This window comes from Aplysia californica, unplaced genomic scaffold (assembly GCF_000002075.1).
Source record: "Aplysia californica isolate F4 #8 unplaced genomic scaffold, AplCal3.0 scaffold00176, whole genome shotgun sequence".
NCBI lineage: Eukaryota > Metazoa > Mollusca > Gastropoda > Aplysiida > Aplysiidae > Aplysia > Aplysia californica.
In genome coordinates, this window is record NW_004797446.1 from 193,223 (window position 1) to 215,953 (window position 22,731).

The 22,731-nt window shown below is 39.1% G+C and overlaps 1 protein-coding gene across 1 annotated transcript; it reads left to right on the top strand.

Moving 5' to 3' along the window:
- Positions 1 to 10: 10 nt before the first annotated feature.
- On the top strand, positions 11 to 22,460 carry LOC101852473 (THO complex subunit 1). The gene is made up of 19 exons (XM_005098243.2): positions 11 to 103; positions 6,692 to 6,768; positions 7,098 to 7,158; positions 7,613 to 7,679; positions 9,203 to 9,321; positions 9,920 to 9,968; positions 10,623 to 10,718; positions 11,372 to 11,442; positions 12,686 to 12,744; positions 13,129 to 13,237; positions 13,813 to 13,950; positions 14,468 to 14,568; positions 15,999 to 16,116; positions 16,474 to 16,574; positions 16,933 to 17,148; positions 18,258 to 18,408; positions 18,806 to 18,917; positions 19,564 to 19,745; positions 21,331 to 22,460. The coding sequence occupies exons 1-19, from the start codon at positions 47 to 49 to the stop codon at positions 21,418 to 21,420; spliced, it is 1,974 nt and encodes a 657-aa protein (XP_005098300.1). The 5' UTR covers positions 11 to 46; the 3' UTR covers positions 21,421 to 22,460.
- Positions 22,461 to 22,731: the final 271 nt, after the last annotated feature.

The following is a 22,731-nucleotide window of genomic DNA, read 5'->3' on the forward strand; positions in this document are numbered from 1 at the left end:
CACCCTACAACACTCGTTCACAGTTATTCCCCTTCCGTAACGAAACATGGCGGCGTCCACCAGTATTGTTTTGGAGTTTGACAAGGCTCGAGATAAATTCAAGGTACCGACTCTATAATCTAATTAACCTCGTATTTTATCGCAAACTTCTGCCATACAGAAAATGAAAAAGAGGTCTTCCTAATACAATCGAACATGTGTAAGACGGTCACCCATTGTTGAGGAGAAAAAGTCTGGGACTTTTTCATGATCATTCATGGATGGTCATTAATTATTGAATTTTATTTAATTTGAGGTTCAGGACTCAAGAAGACAGAAGTTGTTCACATATTTTGATACCAATTTTTAAATTTAACTCAGTGGGACAGCCTATTATACACACATGCTGAAAATAGTGTCCTATATCGGAGTGATTTATGGAAGTGGCTTATTCTCATCCGGGGTGAGAATAGAAAAATGATCTACCTCTCACCCCGGGTGAGACTTGCCAGCGTAGGCTATTCTCACCCGGTGCTAAACAAGACCTGCTTTTCCTCATTTTGGAATACTGTCTATCGGTGTGGATGATCAAATTGATAAAAGCCAAGAAAAAATTACGTTATAGCACAAAAGTAAGCTAATTTGATCGTCTTCAATGATGCTATGGCTATTTCACTGTTCGAATCGAGCCGAACTACGCAGGTCGCCATTTTGTTTTGCCCGGAAGTTCTCGTAAGATCTACTCCTCCCCTCTCTCTCTCTCTGTCTCTTTCTGAATACTGTCTATCGGTGTGGACGATCAAATTGACCAAAACAAAGTTAAAAAATGATGTTAAAACACAAAAGTAAATTAATTTGGTCATTAATTTGGTCATCTACAAAGATGCTACGGCTAGATCTATATTTAACTTTTTGAATCAACCCGCGTAGTCGCCATTATGTTTTGCCCCGAAGTTCTCGTGCTGTACTCCTCTCTCTCTCTCTTTTTCTCTCTCTCTTTTTCTCTCTCTCTCTTTCTCTCTCTCTCTCCACTGCCCACAGACAAAATTGTACGCTTTTAGTAGGCTAACAGTAGTAATGGTACGTTTGTTCACGGCATAGAATTCTACAATTTTTCTGTTTTCACAGTGCATAATTCTGTGGTTTAGGGTGAACGCAAAATTGGTTGGCCTAGATCTAGGCTATAACGGTGAACGCACACCAGGTGAGAATAGCCAAAAGACTCGCCTGCGCTATTCTCACCCCGGGTGAGAATAGAGGGGACCGTGAGGATAAACTGGATATTATTGAAGTATTCTCCCGGGTGAGAATAAAATTGGGTGCTTTTTCGGAAGTTCCCACCCCCCTTATTTGAGCCTTGACCTAGATCTACATCTAGATCTATACGTTTGATGCGCCACAAGCTAAGATATCGAACCTATATAACTGCAAAGGAAGTGGCTATCCTCACCCGGGGTGAGAATAAAAATACGATCGACCTCTCACCCCGTGTGAGACTTGCCACCGTAGGCTATTCTCACTTGGTGTGAAACAAGACCTGTTTTTCCTAATTTCGGAGTACTTTCCATCGATATGGATGATCAAATGGATAAAGGCAAAGAAAAGATTACGTTATAGCACAAAAGTAAGCTAATTTGATCGACTACAAAGAGATGCTATGGCTATTTCACTTTTCGAATCGGGTCGCCATTTTGTTTTGCCCGGAAGTTCTTGCAAGATCTACTCCTCCCCTCTCTTCTCTCTGTCTCTTTCTGAATACTGTCTATCGGTGTGGATGATCAAATTGACCGAACAAAGTTTTAAAATGATGTTAAAACGCAAAAGTAAATTAATTTGGTCGTCTACAAAGATGCTACGGCTATTTAACTTTTCGAATCGAGCCGAACTACGCGGGTCGCCATTTTGTTTTGCCCGGAAGTTCTTGCAAGATCTACTCCTCCCCTCTCTTCTCTCTGTCTCTTTCTGAATACTGTCTATCGGTGTGGATGATCAAATTGACCGAACAAAGTTTTAAAATGATGTTAAAACGCAAAAGTAAATTAATTTGGTCGTCTACAAAGATGCTACGGCTATTTAACTTTTCGAATCGAGCCAAACTACGCGGGTCGCCATTTTGTTTTGCCCGAAAGTTCTTGCGCTACTCCTCTCTCTCTCTAGACTCTCTCTCTCTCTCCACTGCCCACAGACAGAATTGTACCATTTTTCTGTTATCACAGTGTAGAATTCTGTGGTTCAGGGTGAATGCAAAATTGGTTGGCCTAGGTCTAGGCTATAATGGTGAACGCACACCGGGTGAGAATAGTCAAAAGACTCGCTTGCGCTATTCTCACCCGGGGTGAGAATAGAGGTGGCCAACTGCAAAACATCGAATTATGGTGAAATTCAAGGGGGCATGCCCCCCTGAAACCCCCCACCATATTTATATAGGTCAGGGTGGCAAGCCCCCCTGAAACCCCTGTATTCTTGGGGCCAAAACCGGCGAATTACAATTGTGGGGTGGGAAAAACTACCGAAAAAGAGCCTTAGATTGATCACTATTCTCACGGATTGAGAATAAAGACAGCCTACTATTCTCACCCGGTCTTTTCGTTTCGAGCATAATAGGACCCCTTGTCACTGAACGCTCCAGGCGACAAAACTCTCCTCCCTCTCTCACTCCGCTGAGCGTGCAAGGCAACTAAAATCACCAACAGGCGAGCCAGCCCTTGACCGCGGGAGGCAACTATTGTCGATTTGGGGGAAAACCTTATCTTTTGAGCAAATAGCGTCACATTTTGTTGCTAATTATTGTTTCTGTATGGAAAATTTTACTCTTGAATGGTTTAACCTATCAAAATTAAGACAAAACTTAAGCCTAGAGAGAGTCAAGGCACTGCCTTAACCCTCTGCGTGCACATCACGACCATTTGTCGTGATGACTCGAATACCTCCCTTCCCTGGGTTCACGACCACCGGTCGTGATCCGACATGAGTGTAGAAACTATACCGCTGACATGAGAATAGCCATTTTTTAAACTGCTGGTGACTACAGTCCACCAGAGCTACGTTTATTAGTGCCGATGGCCGCGCATTTCGCAGTCGGGGATCGATTGGGAGTTTTTTTATCAGCAATTTTCTGGGATATTGTTTAGTTTTCAAAATGTCGGATTCGTCAGCTGATTTAGACACAGATTTATCCAACATTTTTCTGGAATCGGACCACAGTGATAAAGAGTTAAAAGGATGAGGTCCTCAAATAAAAGATTTAGATCAATGTGTGAATGATGGGGATATCGTGGCGTAGATCTAGATCTAACGAGGAAAGCCCAGAGGGGGACGTCGATATTCCTGCTTATCTCCAAGCAGGCTGGACCAAAAATGATGGGGATTTTGATACCAACAACAACAACATCATTAAAAAACACATCTGACCAGACATAAGAGTAGTTCATTATTTAAAACACATTTTTCCTTCTTACTGTAACTAGAAATTATGATAAATAAGAAAGATATGAGATGAGCTTTTTTTATAGTCATGTTGAAAATTAGCTTTTTTCTAAAATAAACCTACCACTGAAGGGAAGTAATGGTAAAAATGGCTTAGCGCTAAGAGGGTTAAAAATAATCGTGGGTTCTATTACGGATAACAATTTTATTAAACAAGTTTTTTTGTGTTGTAAACAAATGCCAATTGTAACATTACAATGACAAGCTATTACTAACATTATTTCAGTGAACAGCTTTCAGTTAAGGCTATTTTTTTTAAAAACATACTAGATCTACTCTTTCAAGTGAATTCCTTTCTGAACTTAAAATATGCGTATCTATGGTTTTGGTGAAGATATGCGTGCATACTCTCAAGATTTTAAAAAATGAAACAATAATCCCCATGGGAGCCTAGACCTAGAAAAATCGGCTAGCGCTCTTGGGCAGGTCACGAACGGTCACTCTTACTATTCACAAACTATTTTCTCTATCATCCTATTAGCCTACTTGTAGGCCTACCAGTTCTCAACACCCAGGTAGGCCTAAGAATAAAAATCCATTGCATTCTCAGACCAAGTGAGAATAATATATACAATATTATTCTCAGACCGGGTGAGAATAAAATGGATTATATTTTTATTTTCACCCCGGGTGAGAATAACGACAGCCGTCCTTTATACTTTATGTTTTTTCCTGGGAAAGGTCGGGGCGGAGTAAATCTGTCACCAATACGTCAAAACATATCGGTTGCCTCTCTGTGTGCTCACAAGCGGAAGCTAGAGAACGACAACTAAACGCCATTGGCCGATATTTATAGTAACAGCCATCTTGTTGGACGTCATTGAGGGATTCCCACTTTGTCAGTCATGGTGGCAACACGACCGCACGACGGCACCCTGCCCACTCGGATTATTTTCTTCAAAGTGACTAGAATCTCTAGATCTAGGCCTATTCGGACTCTTATCTAGTCTGATTAGACAAAAATTATATTCGGACTCTGAATTGGGTCCAGCATGACGTCTGTTGTTGGTTACTGTGTACTTCAACTTAAACGCTGCCATTGGGCAATGAGACTGCAGTCTTTTGTGAATTTTGACAGAATTACACAGTCCTAGTAGGTAATTCTAGTTCTAATTCTAGTTTTATGTGTAAAATCCTCCGACGACAGTTATATTAATGTAACCTCCTTACACTCACAATAACTCACTTAGAAGCAGAGTCCGAAAAAATAAAACATTTTTTTCTGACCCGAGTCCGAATAGATAAAACCCATATTTGGACAGGAGTCAGAATAGATAGTAATCTAATCGGACTCGAGTCGAATAGAGCTGGCATTTTCTTTGCAACTTGCAGAACTGTTCGGTTCGATTGTCTGATTGTGCAGCACCCTTCTTCTGCTCAGATTGATTCTGATCTGTACACTACATAAACTGAGAGGAAGAAGAAGACTAAGAGAAGGCCTACATACGAAAGCAAGGTCAAACAAAGTTCAAAGACGCAGTGCAAATGATCGACCGTTTCGATCCGGATTGTTTCTTTTAACTTTTAAAGTTTTGTAAGCACAAGAAATTAAGCACTCAGAAGAGCTTGGACTTAATAGCCTGACTCTGAGCTGCAAATGGACTAGATCTAATTCGAGACTGCAAAGTTTGCAAATGAATACTGTGAGGTGCAAAAGCAGTAGGGGGAACCACCAGGAAAGACTCGAATAGAGAAGTTTGGAAACGGCCAGTGCAAACCCCGCGCTACGCAAAATCATCACTATTTAGAATCGGGATCAGATGACACAGCGGGCATCCCCCTTGCGAGGTCAAACTAGCTGGCTGTTACTATAATATCAGCCAATGGCGTTTAGTTGTCGTTCTCTAGCTATCCGCTTGTCTGTATGCACCCTTAGGCAGGCAGGACTTTTGAAAATGAAGAAATCTAAAGCCAGCACTTCTGAGATTCCCAACTGGAGGTGGTCGCAGTCTCAAGACTGCCTTAAAGCTACTGGTAATTAATTTTTTTTTTTTTAATGGGAGGGGGGGAGGATAGGAAGGGTTTTGGATTTTTTCTTTGGTCTCTTTTCTTTTTTTAAGATTTTGTTGCTGATTTTGTCCAAGCCAACGGTAAAAATAAAACTTAAAAGTAAAACAAAGTAAAGTGTGTCAAACGAGGAGGACCGAGTGCCATGGTAAACAAACAAATGAATCGCCACCACTCTTCCAAAAAGGGACACTTCTGTCCCTAGTTCATGTTGACGTCCATTGACATTGTTTAACAGACTGGGAACAGAGATCGAGTGTCTGTTCATCTCATCGACTCTTATCTTATGGTTTATTTGTATGGGTTGTGGGCAGGCTTTGACAGATCACATGACTCCTTCATCAGCAGCTTAAATTGTTACTGATGGGTCAGCTTTGGTGAACAGTGGGATAGACCTATGCAACATGATCAGTTCATTCAGTATTTAGTGGAGAGACTTCAAAAGCGACAGGTGAATAGATTATAGTGGCAGTTCGTCCTCAGCGTCAGAGGACAAAGAGTTGGGCTACAAGAGATTTACAAATTACCTGGGCATCTTAGACAGGTTTTTTGGTTAACTTAAAGCAGTCAGTGCTCTGCTATTATTTAAAAAATGCAAGAGGGGTAAAAATGGAAAGTGGCCGTTTGAACAGGTTTGTATTATGCAGGTGGCCGTCATAGGGCAGGTTCAACTTTATTTTGTACTTCTGGCGAAAAGGAGTTCAGCAATGAGAGATGAATCCAAGTCAGAACTAAAAAATGCAACTTCTTAAAAAATAAGATGGTAAAGAGTTTAGAAGGCCAGCTAAGACATTCCTGCAGATATTCTTAAAGAGTGGTAGTCCCTTGAACTGTAGATTATGGCTCACTTTTATGGCTACTGTCTTTTGGTTGAATGATGGTCTTGTCAGGCTTATAACAAATCATGGTAATTTTTACAACCACCCCCTGACCCAGAAGACTCCTTTTACTTAGTTTTAGTATATTGGGGCGCAACAAAATATCTTTGGCTGCTGAACACAGATATGGCCACAAAGACCAATTGTTTTCAAAAAATCAGGGGGGCGGGGGGACCCACAACCAACACACACGATTGGCGTTTACAAATTGTTAATGACAACAGAAAAGGGAAAATGGAACTATGATACTATCACATGATGTATATGTTACCATTTTTCTCTCAATATCAATTGCTTTGAAGCAACCATATACTAAACCACATGTTTTTGCTGTTTTGCAGAATATTCTTGAGACGTCTTTGGAATCTAAAAATGCTGAGAACTTATTATCCTTTGTGGAGTCTTATCAAGATGATGAGTAAGTTAACAGCATTAGCAGATGCCGTGTTTTGCTTATTCCACTTTCACACATCTGGGTTTATTCTGTTCTACCACTGTATTTGTTGAGGGCCATGAAATCATGTTCAGGGGTTGTAGGGGGGGGGGGGGATTGCTGTAGACTTGGCCCAATACCTTCAATATTTATGGTATCATAACTGCTCATCATTTCAGTTCAGTAACACTGACACTGCATCTTAAACCTTGCTGTATTTACCGCAATAATAACCTTTTGTGTACATTTGACAGCATTCATTATGTCTGAGAGTTTAAGTGAATTGTTGTCCCTTTGTTATCACTGTTTCATAGGAGCGTGGAAAAGAGAACTGTCTTGGATCAAGTCTTCCGGGACATTCTTTGCAGGTTGATAGTAAGTTGTTCTCGTATCTGTTTTGCTGTATGTGGAAAATCTGAATAAGTTTTTGCTCTTAGTGACTTCTTTTGTATGTTGTTCTTTTAATGAATAGTCAGCATCCTTTAGAAAACTAAAGCTAACATTTGAAAAAGCAAAATGTTTTTGACATAGCAAGATTTTTTTATACATAAAGTAGGGACAAATTGTAAATTAGGAAAATATCAATCTTTTCATTTAATTACATTCAGTGCTTTAATTGTTGCAGATTCACTATGTATTTTGCATTAGCAACAGTATTTCCTGTCTGATTAAATTGTCTTCCCTTCTTAGTTCTCTGAGTCAGTTTGTCTTAGCTCTCATCTCATGTATGTCCTCACAAAATCTTTGTGATGGGCGGCTGTGTGGTAATTTGTTTACGGTATAAAACTCTTGTGATTATTTTTTTCTAATATACTTCTTTGTTATTTAGAGAACGGACTCTGACAGTGGAGACTTGAAAACTGTCATCACGTTTGCAGTGCAGGCTGTCAGGCATGGTGAGTTCTTTGTAATATGGAATTGGTGAAATGGGTCTTTGTAGAAGGATATGGGTGGGTGGTTGGCGGGTGCTCTGGTGTGGTTTGCTTCTTCTTTCCTATCAAACATCTGTCGTCCTTATCTCTCCTTCTTTTTTATGTTTGTTACTCTCTTGTAACACCTCTAATCTTCAGCACTTATATGACCTTATTGTTTTGCAAGTGCCGTAAAACACTTACTAAAACTAAATGATAATTTTGAGGTTACTGTTGATGTTTTAAAATCTTTTTGTGTATTGTTAGGTCTGCATCTTACAATGTATGCACATTTTTTTTTCACCAATTAAAAAAATTTTTTTTAAAGGCTCAAGTGAACAGGTGTGGTGCTCGGAGTCATTTCTGGTGTAGGCAGGCATGGTTGGAGGATGATTTGTCGATCTTTGCTGAAATTTTTCACACCCATGATCTTAGGCTTGATTGTCCCGAATACATAGTCTTCTTTGATAGAACAAGAAGCATCTAAGTCATTGAAAGTGATAGTAACATAGGCCTGTTAAGGTCAGCTTCCGGGGCAAAGCTTAAATTAGTAATCCCATCCCAAATGTAGTGTGAATTAATAAGTGAATGTTCAAATATATCGTAAATGTTTGAAAGGGATGGGAAGAAGGAAATAAACTGTATAATGTGTGACCTCCCTAACTTGATTTCAGACAGTTTTGTAATATGCTGAGGGAGAAAACCAGTGCTGGTATACAAATATGAAAATAAAACTGAAAATCATATGTGCTTGTAACAGGTTTATGACTTTAAAAACAAATTGCAGATAAGAGAAATATAGATCAAACTTGTATGACACTTATGCGATTGAACCAAGCATGCTTGCAAACCAGCCAAGTATTCTTATAACAGAGGAGCTCCCTGATTTCCCGTTGGTTGTTGAAGAACCTCATTTGGATTTGCATAGACACCAATTTTTATCTTGATTTCCATTTTTGTCAGATCGAATGCAGCCTATTGCTGATGACGTGAAAATACTCATATATTTATGTGTGTTCATTTGCAATATTTGTACGACTGATCAACACTGACAAGAAAAAATGTTGATATTTGCAACACACGTCTATTTGCCATGGTCAGTTTGCTGTGTATCTTAATCTTCTGGGGTTGTGGAGACTGATTTTTTTCCCTAAACTCTTTTTCTTTAGGATTTAAAGGAAAACTCATATTTGTGACCGTGGAGTGGTTGGCAGGACTGCGCATGATTTATTGTGGAGACTTACCTCAGGGTTGGGGAAAAGTTGGGTCTACCTATTACGACAAACCTCTGGTAGTGTGCAGATTTGATAGTTGAAAAAGTTATCTGCTCAAATTATTTTAATATCTTTTCAGATTTGCAGATAATTTTCCTTTACAATTGACTGCAATATCTGGTTGGAACATACATGAAGTGTACAATCAAGTTTGTATGTTTTTTTACACAGAATACAGTCAAGTGCATTTCAGATATGGTCTGTTGAATGCTTTACGTGCATATTTTGTTTCAGATATGTGCTCACCTTCCACGCCTTTCCTGATGATGGCGGACATCTTTGATATGTTGACCTTGGAGCGCTGTGAAGACATCTTTGACCTTGTGGAGGACAAAGTTACAGTTTGGAAATCGGTAGGTTTTGTATACCAGCATTGATTTGGTGTAAGTTTTTAGAGTCTGCCACTGTGGCATATTTTTATTTCAATTCTGATCAGCAAGTGGTAGATCTTGGTTAGAACTGAAGAACGTAAAAAAAAATTTTTACAAGGAAAAAAATTCCTTGTGGCTTGATTTCTTGTCTCGGAGCAAAGTGGTCTTCCTTAAAAATGAAGTGGGGCATAAAATTTAGTTTTTAGAAACTGATTTAGAATTTATGAGAGTTTAATGAGGCCTGCTCAATATTTTTTTTGTTTCTTTGACATATGCTTTATTATTGCCTGTGGGTAACTTTATTTTGGTTTGTAGTTTAGGGGATACTGATTATGATCTATAGGAGTTTAGATGAACTGACTGTCGTCAATGGTCTCTCCTCCCCCCTGCTCCAACCTCTAAGTTTGTTGCAAAATGAGATTATTATAATATCACTTTGGTCTGTAAACTTTTACTGAGTTATTCAGCAGCTGATTGTTTTAAGTCGACTTTGATGTTACGAATGTTTGAAATATGGTTGGTAGTTGAGCTTTATACTTTTGTTGATGAATGTACAGCCTTACATTTTGTTTGTTCACAGGATCCTTTTTACGAATCAGGGAAAAATTATCTCCTGAGGATGTGTAATGGTAAGTTATTGTACATTTCTAATTTAGTCTCTGTAAAGAAACTAAATTTCCCTTGATTTTCCTGTCAAAGAATAAACAGCTGTACTTTCTCTTCTCTCTTTCTTTTTAATATTTAAAAGATATTATGATAACTGTCAGTTTCAATTCACTCCCTTCCATGCAAAACATAATGTGTTTCAAAATCTGATTCCTTTTGAAGGCACACCACATAGTGCATCAAATGCTTTATTTTGTTTGAAGGGAATATATTCTAAAATAACTCTTTTATTTTATCAAAACTTTTGTCAGTCTTGGGTAAGTATTGCCTTGATTTTCATGGGTTTAACCATTTTTTGAATTTTGAAATTGTCAGGGAAGTGTAAAAATGACACTTAAGTTTTTGTTTACATTCCCTCAAAATGAGATGTAAGGTTTACCACTGCACTATCTCCGGCCGCTAGTTCTTGACTGATTTGAACAATATATTGTTTCACAGGTAAAGCAAGATTTACTTGAGAGCTTGCCATTGACATTAGCAATAATGGACCTTTCCTTTTTTCTTTTGTTGTTCATTGAAAGCCCATCTTTGTTGGCAATGTATGTTGAATTTGCTGTTTTGATTTTTTTAACAATGTTTTTCTTTTCTTGGTTAACCCGTTCGAAAAACAATTTCAGATCTTATAAGAAGACTCTCCAAGTCTCAAAACACTGTGTTTTGCGGAAGAATACAACTGTTCTTGTCCAGACTTTTCCCACTGTCTGAAAAATCAGGTAGGGGCTTTTATGTACTTGCAATACAATCTGATATGTTTTGTTCTGTGAATTTTATTGGTTGGAAGATGGAAATGTACATTTTTCTCCTGTTTCCCAGATTTTTGAAATTTTAAATGATCTTGAAATTTTGCTTTCTGAAGTCCCCTTATTTTACATAAAATCATGATAGAAGTCTTCATGACTTCACTCTGATCACGTAAATAACATTTAAAAAGTGACATTGCCTACTTTCAATTTTTGATACTTGTTTCTTTTTCTAGAATAACAGCAGCTTGAAAAATAAATGTAGTGCCTTAACACTTTGCTGCCTCATCTCGCAGACTGGCGATGTTTACCACCCAGTTTCTTTGGATTTTCCCCAAAATATGATGGCAAAGTGTTAAAAAAAAAGATTACAAGTGTATATATATTTGGAAGGATTGTTGTACGTTGAATGGGCCATTAAGCGTGAAACCTGTCATTGTGTGAGCTGTTGAATTTGAAGTAAAAATTTTGTTTGATCATGAAGTGACTGGAGCCACCGGGGAGTGGGCGCTGTAGGAGAAATCTTTATTATCATCATTATTATTATTATTGTTAAGCTGTCGTATCTCCCTTGATCATTATACTGTTTCTTTTAAAACTCTGGTCTTTTTCGTTTTCATTCTCAGCTTTGAACCTTGCCAGTCAGTTTAACCTGGACAATGTCACAGTGTATGCAAGGCAGGGCCAGACTGAGGAGGTGTGAATATTTTAAGATAAGATAAGATTAATCTTAATTGTCCAGACACTGGCACATTGGTTTGGTGTTTCGCCACACACACAAATGTACACTCAAATGTGCATGCGTATACATGCCTGCTCGCTTTTATGCTTGCATGCACGCACACGTGCGCACGCACACACACACACACACACACACACACACACACACACACACACACACACACACGTTATATATATATACCAAAAAAAATAATATGCTCATCATCACAAATAGACCCACAGTCGTACCCATATGAAATAAATGAACAGTTTATAGTTGACATTTTTGTGCAATTGTTTTGGAAGTATATTGAAATATACAGGATGGTTTCAGTTTTTACATAGTCCCACAAATCTTCAAATCTTGTCCTTTTGATCCTATGTCTTGGTCCGATTTGGCTCTACATTTCTGGTGAAAGGTACTTGTTTGTAACTTTTATGCCGATTTATAATAGAACATTTGCATTTTGATTCAGTTCGCAATCTTTCAAGTTGAAAGTGCAAAGTCTAAATATCTGGGTTGTTTTCTTTTAGTTCCTTCCCGGAGGCCCATGTATGACTCAATGTTTATCAGTATGGAACAACAAATTTTCTCATTTGTTATCTTTAAATACGAATCCTGTATTTCACAAGGAAAATGAATGCTTAAATTTTAATGATAATGGCTTGTTGATAGTTGCAGTTGTCATTTAGGCAATGATTTATTTTGTGGCTTAAAGTATTTATGTGTAACTGGGAGCTGTGGGGTGTAAAGTATTTCTGTTTTGTGCAGAAGCGAAAAAGAAGGGTCTGAACATACCTAGAGCTGCAAAGTGGAGCAGGTGGTGGTCCGTTGACTTTTGTAATGTAGCTTGCCACAAAACCAACACAAAAAGGGAAGCTGTGGGTGTATTTAACTTATAAACTGTTTCAGTTGTGTGTGCTGTGTTTTTGGGCAAAGCAAAAAGTAAGGCTTTTATAACTAACATCTTCCACTGCTCATCTCTCTTTATTTCTTTTGGAGCAACGGTGCCGACTGCTTCTTCTACTTCTTTTCTGTGTTTCTGCTGTCCTTATCTGTCTCTGATGAAATAATGTTGTATGATTGTACAAACGCTTCCTTTGTGTGTATCATCATGTTGTCTCTTTTCCATTGTTCCATGCCAATATCGATGTGAAAGTACTTTTGTGCTTCTCAATGAGAAAGGCTTTTATTTGTGTGACTTTTTGCTCTTTTACAGACAAATGGAGAGACGAAAGCGAAACCGATGGACGTAGATGAACCCACTACTCTGTCGAAGTATGAATTACTTGTGATGTCATACTATTTCTAGAGTTTTATTTTGGATCCTCAATGTAATCATACAGTAATCGTGTATAAGAAAGCATGGGGAAATTCTCAGCTGACTGTATCTCATCTTTTGTGTTCATCCAAAACAACTCCTTGCACTGTGCAGAAGTCAAACTCTTGGGATTTTTTTCTTAGCTCATTTCATGACATGAATAATAATTTTTTTTTCTCGGGAAAAGTTTCTCCTAAATACTAGATTAAGTGGTTGCTATATTGTTAATGCCCAAGGTAATGAAAAAAAAAGCTTTCTTTTTCTTTCAGGATAGATTTTGTGTTGCTGCTGAGATTTTTAACATTGACATTACACCATGTTCTCCACATGTTGTCTTTCAGTTCCATTCCTATTGACTATCACCTGTATCGAAAGTTTTGGGCTCTGCAAGACTTTTTTCGTCGGCCAAACCAATGTTACGACAAAACATCGTGGCTGACATTTGCACAGGTGAGCAAACCATTCTTGATGTATCTTTTAATTTGACTCCTGATGGACATGTTGATTATTTGAGCTCATTTGGAGTTAACATTTAGGTATTTCAGCTGAAAAAAAAGATGAAAATGTATTGACAACTCTGTGTGGTTTGTGAAGAATTCTTTTGTGAGTTTTTTAATTCAAATTGTTAAAAAGAAGGTTTTGAATGAAGATATTGATTTATGAAGAACTTTATTTGTAAATACTAGAGAATCTCGTACTTTCTGGGTATACCTTTTTTTAATTTCTCGCATGTGGAAAGTTGCCAAATAATAATAAACGTTAAAAGTAATTACCCTTTTGTTAAGTAGTGTCTGTTACATCTTTCTTCCTTTAAAATGCTTTTTTCTCCACACCAAATGACACTGTTACTGTTGCGTTGCAGCTCTTCCGTTTGACTCTGGTAAGCAGAGCAACTCTCTTTTTACTTTGGCTTTTACTCTTTCTCTTTCCCTTTTTTCTTGCTAAAACAATTATAGAGAAACATTGTGTTTAACAAAGTGACCATTTTTGAACCTCAGTGCAACTATTTTTCTTTGTCTCTGCAGTATGCCGGTGATGTGATGTCTGTCTTCTCCACCTTCAAACTTGATGACCTATCCTCCAGCCGCAAAAAAGTCCTCACCCAGCAGCAGAGTCACCAAGAAGTACAGAACTTCTTTGCCAAATACCTCACCAGTGAAAAGGTCTGTGGAGGGACATACTTTCCTGATTTGTTAACATGTTATATTCTCACTTTGTATATGCTTTAAATTAGATGGCTTCCTAGCTTTTGAGTTCTTGTTGGCACCGGTATTAAACGGGCTAATGCTGTGTGATCATTTCTTAAGTTTGTGAGAAAGGTGAGCCCACATATTCGTTAGGCCTTACTTTGCTCTCTGAAGACTGAAGTTTATTCTTAGATGGGAAAGATAGCGCTGACTGTGTTTGTCTTTGCCTTTGGAATATTGTTAACCACACAGTCCAGGTAGCCCACATCCTAAATGATCTAAGTTGAGGTGATGGGTACTTCATACGTTCACAATCGTTTTAGGAGAGTTGAGTTTTTGTTCGCTCTATATGACTATTTTTGCACTGCTAGTTTCTCCTCATGTGTATGTTGCCCATATAGCTTTCTAATCACAGTTTGGTCAGGCTCCTGAAATAATGTTAGGTTTATTTTGTTTCTTGATTCACCCATATTTGTCAACTCTGTCATTTCAGCTGCTGAACTTACAGTTAAACGACAGTAACTTCCGGCGATATGTTCTGGTGCAGTTCCTCATCATTTTCTATTACCTGAAGGCTTCTGTGAAGTTCAAAACGTGAGTGGAAAATGTCTACATTTTGATAAGGACATTGTATCCCTTCGAAAGGCACCTTAACGTGTTTTCCTTTTTTCATACAGTTCACCCAGCTGTTTTGGTCTTACTTCGCTGGGGAGGAGGGCAGGGGGGAGGGGGATACTTAAGTGATGGGATTATGTTTCTAATAGATTGCTTTGCTATGAGTTCCTTGAGGGAGATTGGTGCTAAATTGGTATGTACAGGTCAGCCAAAGGAAGGAGTTCTTGTGAAGTCACATGAGCATTCTTGTGGTAGAGGATGCAAGATGATTAGATATCTCTGTGCCACATCTCCTGACGGTAATTTTGATGCTTTTTACCCTTTGATAAAAGCTGCGACAAAAAGCTACATTCCCATCTTGTAGGCACACTTAACCTTTGCTGATGAGTATCTGACAAAGGAAAGCCATGAAGGTTCATGGCTTTGTTTGTTTGTTTGTTTGTTTAGTATAGGGTTTTACAGCGCTCGCAACTGCATAAGGTCATATGAGCGCGCGGGACACACCTAATACTTTTTCGTTGGTAGGAAATTTTGAATTTTGCCCGGGAGGCGGCCGAAGCCTACTCTTATCGATTTTAGACCACCAAGGGATCTTTAACGTGCGCAACTTGCACACGGGCCCTCCGAGATTTTTCGCCCTTGTCCGAGAAGGCTAGGTGTAGATCTTTCCTACCAGAAGATCAGGGGTGTGGCAGAAAGACAGCAGTTAGGAGGAGCCAAGGAGTAGCAGTAGAAAGGCTGCAGAAAGAGTCAGGAGCCCAGAGGAGGGGGCAAAGGCGGTGAGGGGTGGGGGCAGAAAGTGGAAATGAAAGCAGACAACAGAACATTGTTAGAGATCAGGAAAGGATGTGAAAGGAGACAATTTTAGAGAAGAAAATTTTTTGGTCGGTACCCGGAATCGAACCCGGGACCTTTGAATGAGAGGCCAACACCTTAACCTCTAGGCCACGAGAGCCCCCATATGGCTTTGTTTGCCAACGGGAAGCTCCTGCGTTCCTAAGCGGCTGGACTTGGACTTTGTCGAGCCAAAAACTGACCCATAGATTTGTTGAAGCACATGGGAGGCTCTTTCTTTTAACTCTTAATGTTCCAATTTTTTGTTTGTTTATCGAATGTCCTGGTTCCCAAATGTTGTGAATCTGAGAATATCAGTTACTATCCTCCCTTGTTGAAGTGAATCTTTTCAAACAAAACTATTACCACTAACAATGATAACCAAGAATAGTAAAGCGTTTGTACTTCCAATACCTCACCATGTTGATTGTAGTTTGTATATGTTCTCCTGACAACATACAAATTTGATGTATGGTAGCATAAATGGAATGATAATGGCACATATGAGCAGAAAAGAGTAAAATGGGAAACTGTGTGTGGGAAGATTTTATTGTCTTTGTTTGTTCATGTGGCAGGCAAGCTCACACCCTGACAGAGGAGCAGTCCGAGTGGATCAAAGAGTCTCAGGAAAAGATCATCAAGCTGCTGTGTGAGACACCACCCCATGGGGAACAGTTCTGTAACTCTGTCAAGGTATGGGGTTCTTCACATTTTGTTTATAACACATGTTGTTGGGAAAAGGCCACAAATGTTTTGTCAGTTCTAATATAGGCTGAAGTAGCTATAATTAGTTAATTAGTTTGTTCTATGGGCTTGGTGAGGAATGCAGATCATGGAGAAAAAGAACATTTGGCCATGGTGATTCATAGAATGGAGGCTTTGTCATGTGACCATTATTTATTTGAAGGCAATTGTGGTGACGTGCATCTTGTAGCCAGGTTTTTTTTAAGGGTGTGCAAATCTATGCAGTTGTGCCAAATTTACAATGGTATAGTTATGTAATTACTATCTACTTTGTTCATGTTTGTGTGATGGTTTATATGTTTGCAGCACATCCTGGACAGAGAAGAGCACTGGAATACTTGGAAAAATGAGAGCTGCCCGAGCTTCATCAAAGACAAGGGCAAGGATCAGGGAAAGTCAAAGGCAAAGTGAGTAGCGGGTGGTCAGTACTTGGATGTAAGATCAACACTTCTATTTTCTTTGTGTGGAATCCAGACTGGTAGGTTCAACAACTTCAGTTCTTTCCCTATATTTTTCCTGTCAGTCTGTCTGTCTTGCTTGAGATAAGATAAGATAAACTTTATTGATCCACAAGGAAACATTTGGGTGGATATACCAGAACATCAATGTACAAAGATTTAGCATCAGCACAGAGATGCACGCAGTACTTTCATGTTCAATGATACATGTATAACGATGGCCTAAAATGACTTGTTTGTATGTTGATGTGCTTCTCTTTATTTAAACAAATAATAACCAAGCCCCTTTCTCTCTCTCTCCCTATAGAGCCAAACGGCGACGTATTGGTGATGACTTGATGGCCACTGGAGGCAAGTCGCTGAAACTGGGAGCACCTGAGCTGACTCGTCTTTGGAATCTGAACCCAGATAACATGGAGGCGTGCAAGGCGGACTCGCGTGTCTTCCTGCCCAAGTTGGATGACTTTTTCTCCAACTCCATAGAGCAGGCAGACCCTGAGGCCATGGTGGAGGAACAGTACAAGTAAGTTGTGCTTTTTCTTAGGATCTTCACCATCCACACGAAAGACTTGAGTTTGGTTTCTATCTTTATGAGCGTCAGTCTTTCTTCTGAGATGCTGTATCCCTTTCAGCTCGGGATGGCGTTGAAAAGTAAGTTGTAAGCTGTTTGCCTCCTAATGATCTAAATTGTCCTGATGGGGAATTAAAACCTTATACAATCAGACTCATAGCGGAGTATTGTCATGATTTTTTAAAAAACCTTTTGAACCCCGACTCCCTGGGGCTACCATGCCCCTCTTCCTGAGCTGATCGATTCATGCCTATATTGCTCACATTCATATCATTGGCAGAAACACATTCCATATCCCACTCTGGGTAGTCATTGTCATTACCAGCATTTGATTTCGAAAGATCTTCAAAATAATCTGTAACATCCTGTGTGGTAAACACTGTTTTCCATGTGCATTTTGTCCCAGACGGGCCAGGTTGGGGATGGGATCTCACTCACTGGTGTACCGATGGCTAAGCGTACTGACAATTTTACGTTCCACCACGCCACAACTGGTGGTTGGGGCACAAAGGGTTAAGAGACTCTTGATTTCTGTAGTGTCTCTGGCAATTATTCTGAAGGTTTTTATTTCTAATAGCTGAAGTCCTTGCCTGTGGTTGCCCCTAACATGTTGAGGATTTTTGTTTAAGAACTACTGTGCTTGGTTTTGGGAAATGTGACAAAACAAATATTCCCTGGTGTGGTCTGCTCCGGCAGCTTTTTAGTCTTGCTGTAGTCCTTATCTGTTTTCTGATGAAAGAAGTTGTATATAAAGACATTTTGGCTGGATTTCAGCTCAAATTGAAATTTAAAATTAAAAGTGTAGTATTTTGAAATGAGATAACTTTTTCACAAGCAATATTTGAGTACTAAGATATTAAGATATTATATTGGATGGCACATTTCAAGGAATGTAAATCTTCTCTGCATGCTGAGGGGGGGGGGGGGGGGGGGGTTTTTGTTCCTCGGGAAAGAATGGTCATAGTTAACAAATGACTTTGGGTTTTTTTAAAATTCTTCCTGTACATTTGTTGGCGTTGGTGTGACTACTTTTGTTGATGTATTTTCCTGTTTGTCTGCAGAGACATCAACCAGCACAACTTCCAGTGGAAGGCGTTCCGTCTACTGGCCCGTGCGTCACCGCACTTCTTTGTACACACCAACACACCAGGCCTGCAGCTTACCGTCTACCTCAAGGACATTGTGGACAAAATGGCCAAGAAGTTACACCCTGTGAGTGTCAAGAAAAGTTTGTGATCAGACATTTGGTACATGCTTTTTTATGTCCAGACAGTGAATTATGGTTTAGTCTGAAAATTGTCTTCTTTGCAGTTTGTTTGTGTAAAATAACCAACAGAAAGTGTTCACAGGCAGTTCTTTAACACTTTGTCATCATATTTTGGGGAAAATCCAAAGAAACTGGGTGGTAAACATCGCCAATCGGCGAGATGAGGCGGCAAAGTGTTAAGAGCTGCATTTAGCTTTGGTGTGGTTTGCACGTCTTGTCTTGTGTGTTTGTTTAATGGATGAGTGGTTGGACTGAGGTCATTTGTGGGGCCAATGAAGATTCAACTTGTCCAAATTTTGAATGGCTAGAACATTTTTCCCTATATATGGTTGCCTGTTTCAGAACTGGGGAAAAGCGAAGAATGATGTGTCAGTTGCTGATGACGAGGACAACATCAAAGAGAACAACGGTGTTGACAATGATGAAGATGACTTGGGCAATGGAGATGATCAAGGTATTTGTCTAAATCTCCTTCCCTCCTTTCAAAGAACAGAGAACTTTTTGGAGAGCTGATTTGTTTCTTTATTGATAGAATTTTCTGAAGTAATGACACGGATATAAAAACATTTTGTTTATGTTTTGAGCTTACCTACATATGGGTCACACAATGAAAGACACATTGCTATGTGTACTTTATTGATGGAATTATTAGAAAGACTGAGCTGCAAATACACTAATTTTTAGCTTTTGTTAGTAAGGCAGACAAAGCCTTTTCAACCCAGGGAGAAGTGCTCCTAGATATGGTGCTACGACTTCTTCCATAAAAATATTGCCTGGAAAAACAAATGGAGACTATAGTAATTTTATAATCTCAAAATCCAACTCAAAGATCATCAAAAGTTATCCCTTAAAAAAACACCAACATTTAAAAAAAAAATGGAAGGCCTATAGTGACTGGCATAATTACAACTCTGCTCAGCGTTTCCAAGCTTATAGCAACTATTGTTAAAAATAACTTAAAAGCTACTCTGGATCTCACTGTTCCTATTAAAGATCAAAATGTATAAAGAAAAGAAGGCACTGGTGTATCGGTAAATATGATGGGAAAGAGTTAATTACTCAATGTGAGTCTGAAAATGGGATAATAAATCATCTTGCAGATGAGGCGAGTGCGTCAGGCCAGCTGAGCAAAGAGCAGATCCAGTCGGTGGCGGACCAGCTGGGCAGCAAGTGGACGCAGCTTGGGGAGAAGCTCGGGGTGCCCACTGATGACTTGGCCTACTTCAAGGAGTCCTTCCCTGAGCCTGGTGAGGCTGCTGCGTCCATGATCACAGTGTGGCAGGTGAGAGGATTGTGTTTTAGTTGTAGTAAAAGTTTTACGGCACTTGTGACACAAATAGGTCATTGTTCATTGCATCAAGAAGCAACATCCTTGCATTCCGGACATGTTCATTGATGCTCCTTTGCTCTCTCCAAAATAGGTCATATAAGTGCTAAAGATTAGAGGTGTTACTGTGGGCTCTCGTGGCCTAGAGGTTAAGGTGTTCGCCTCTCATTCAAAGGTCCCGGGTTGCGACGGAAAATTTTTCTTCTCTAAAATTGTCTCCTTTCACCTTGTTTCCTTCTCTCTTGCAATATTCTGTCATCTGCTTTCATCTCCACTCTCTTCCCCCACCCCCTCACCTGCTTTGCCCCCTCCACTGGGCTCCTGACTCTTTCTGCAGCCTTTCTACTGCTACTCCTTGGCTCCTTCTTACTGTTGTCTTTCAGCCATACCCCTGAACTTCTGGTAGAAAAGATCTACACCTAGCCTTCTTGGACAAGGGCGAAAAATCTCGGAGGTCCCGTGTGCAAGTTGCGCTCATTAAAGATCCCTTGGTGGTCCAAAATGGATAAGAGTAGGCTTCGGTTGTCACCCGGGCAAAATTCAAAATTTCCTACCATTAAAAATGTTTGGTGTGTCATATGTTCATATGACCTTATGCAGTTGCGAGCGCTGTAAAACACTTACCCCCCCCCCCCAAAAAAAGGGTGTTACTAGAGTAACATACACAGAAATGAATGAGGAGAGATAAAGACGATAGATCTTTGATAGGAAAGAAGGAGCAAACCATACCAGTGCACCCGCCACCCTCAGAACTGCACTTGTGTTTGTTCCTCTCTGTCACATTCTGTAGTAGGCCTCCCATCGATACGGTCGGACTGTAGGGGAAAGAGGAATACGTTGTGTTGGTTTTGACTTTCTCTTTGGACTAAAAGTTATGTTGAACAAATTGACCATTTACTTTCTTTTCACATATTGTCCTTTAGAGCTCACTGTAGCCTTGACCTGTTGAAATCTTATTGCATACTGCATCAAGTATGACCTCAAGTGCATTTTCCAAGAGTTTTTTGATAAAGCTTGACCTCTGGAATTTAGTAATTTTGAATTACTAAGGGGCAGGTGGTGAAATATCAGCAAATATCGATTTATGATTTTGCTGTCATCTGAATGAAGCCATGTGAAAATCCTCAAATTCACAAGTGAAAACATTTCTTACAAGTCTACTCGGTAAGTAATGCTCTTCAAAATGTCTAGCTCTTTGGCCTGCAATTAAATTTAAAAAAAATTTAATACCTATTTAGTTGTCAAATACAGACGAACCTGCCCTGACGGCCACCTTTATAAGACGGCCACCTGTACAAACGGCCACTTTCCATTCTCCCCTTGCGTTTTTTCTATATAATTTAACTGTGTAAAACGAGCACCTGTCCATCGCGGCCGCAGCCACCATATTTTAACACACAACCTCTATCACACCAAGTAATAACACTTGTTGAAAGCAAATGCGTACTAAATGGTTTTTTTTGTTTTTTTTTTTCTTGGAATAATTGTTAAAGGCGAAAATTAAAGTTATGCATGTTTCCTTTTTTTTCTGTCTTTCCAGGAAGAGGACCCAGATCGCGATTCTAGATCTTTGCTGTCGGAGTCTCTGCGAGAACTTGGGCATAATGGAATTGCAGATTCCTTGAGCTGATGATGTCAAGCATTTCCTTTTATCACTACCTTTCACCAATGAAGTTGTATCATTAATAAGTCACTGCATTAAATGGCTCTTTTGAGAAGTTTGATAGAAGCTGTTTTCAGATTTGATGTATTAAATGCTTAGAAGGTGATGCGCGAAATAGTGGAGCGGGTGACCAGAGGGTCCTTTTTTTAACTTGAGTTGTTTGGGAACCACTAAGCTTTGTCCTTGTAAAGGTATACGAAAAAATCTGAGATCCTACCTGTTAAATAACTTATGGTGTTGAATTTGTCATTGAATCTGTACCCTGCTAGATAAATGAAAATGTTTGTTGATTTTACTGATCCAGGTTGTTGTTTTTGTTATTGATCGAGAAACAATTGTTTAAAGTCTTGTTTATTTTCTGGTTCAGGGCTCTCTCAGCCGACTTTTAATTTCATTCCAATTTTCTCGTAGGTGCCACGTGTCTGTTAGTGTTGGTTACTAAAATTCTTATCTCTGTCTCTTTTGATTGTCCAGATGATAATAATAATAGATAGCATTGGTATAGTGCAAATTCCTGCTCAACAGCAAGCTCTATGCGCGTTACAATCTATATTCTACTATTACCTCAGCAGACCTGATAGCATTCTGAAACACTTTCAACTTCCTTAGAAATGTACAGTGCCATTTTACAGATGCTAAAACACTAACATACTGACAAGATTGTAATGTTTGTAAAGCTAAAAAGTTTTTTTTAAGGAACATAGTCCAAGAGTAGTGGTCCTTGAATACCTTGCTAAAAGTGGATATTTATTTCTGGTCAAATTGGAAATGACATGCTGAAGTTTTGTGCAGTTCTGTACGATAACTTTTTCGTAATTTTAAAAACAAATTGTGATGGCTTTCACTGTGTTGTTAGATGTTTGCAAGGGGAATAGATTTGAAATGTTTTTGTGCAAATTATTGACCTATCATTCCTATCGTGAGCCATTGTGCAATGTTGCATTCATTGTCACAGCGTGATTGAAATATTGGAAATGGACAATAAATGTTGTCTATACACATTCTCAGTTGATTGTTTTCTATTTTTTCATTTCTAGCCTTTTGGGGGTTTTTTTGGTGTAAAATTTGTTGTTGTGCAAGATTGGTAATCACCGTGGTGACATTTACTTGTACATTTTTTTTCAGTGGTGGTTGCCTTTTCAGCCATCTATGTCAGTTTTGCAGAATCTGTTGTTTCGGCTTGATAAAACTTTAATGGAGCTGTTCCTGTAGTTTGTGTCTTTGTTGTCATGTATCAAAGTGGAGGCAGAAATCTTTTATCTTACTTTATGTGTACCT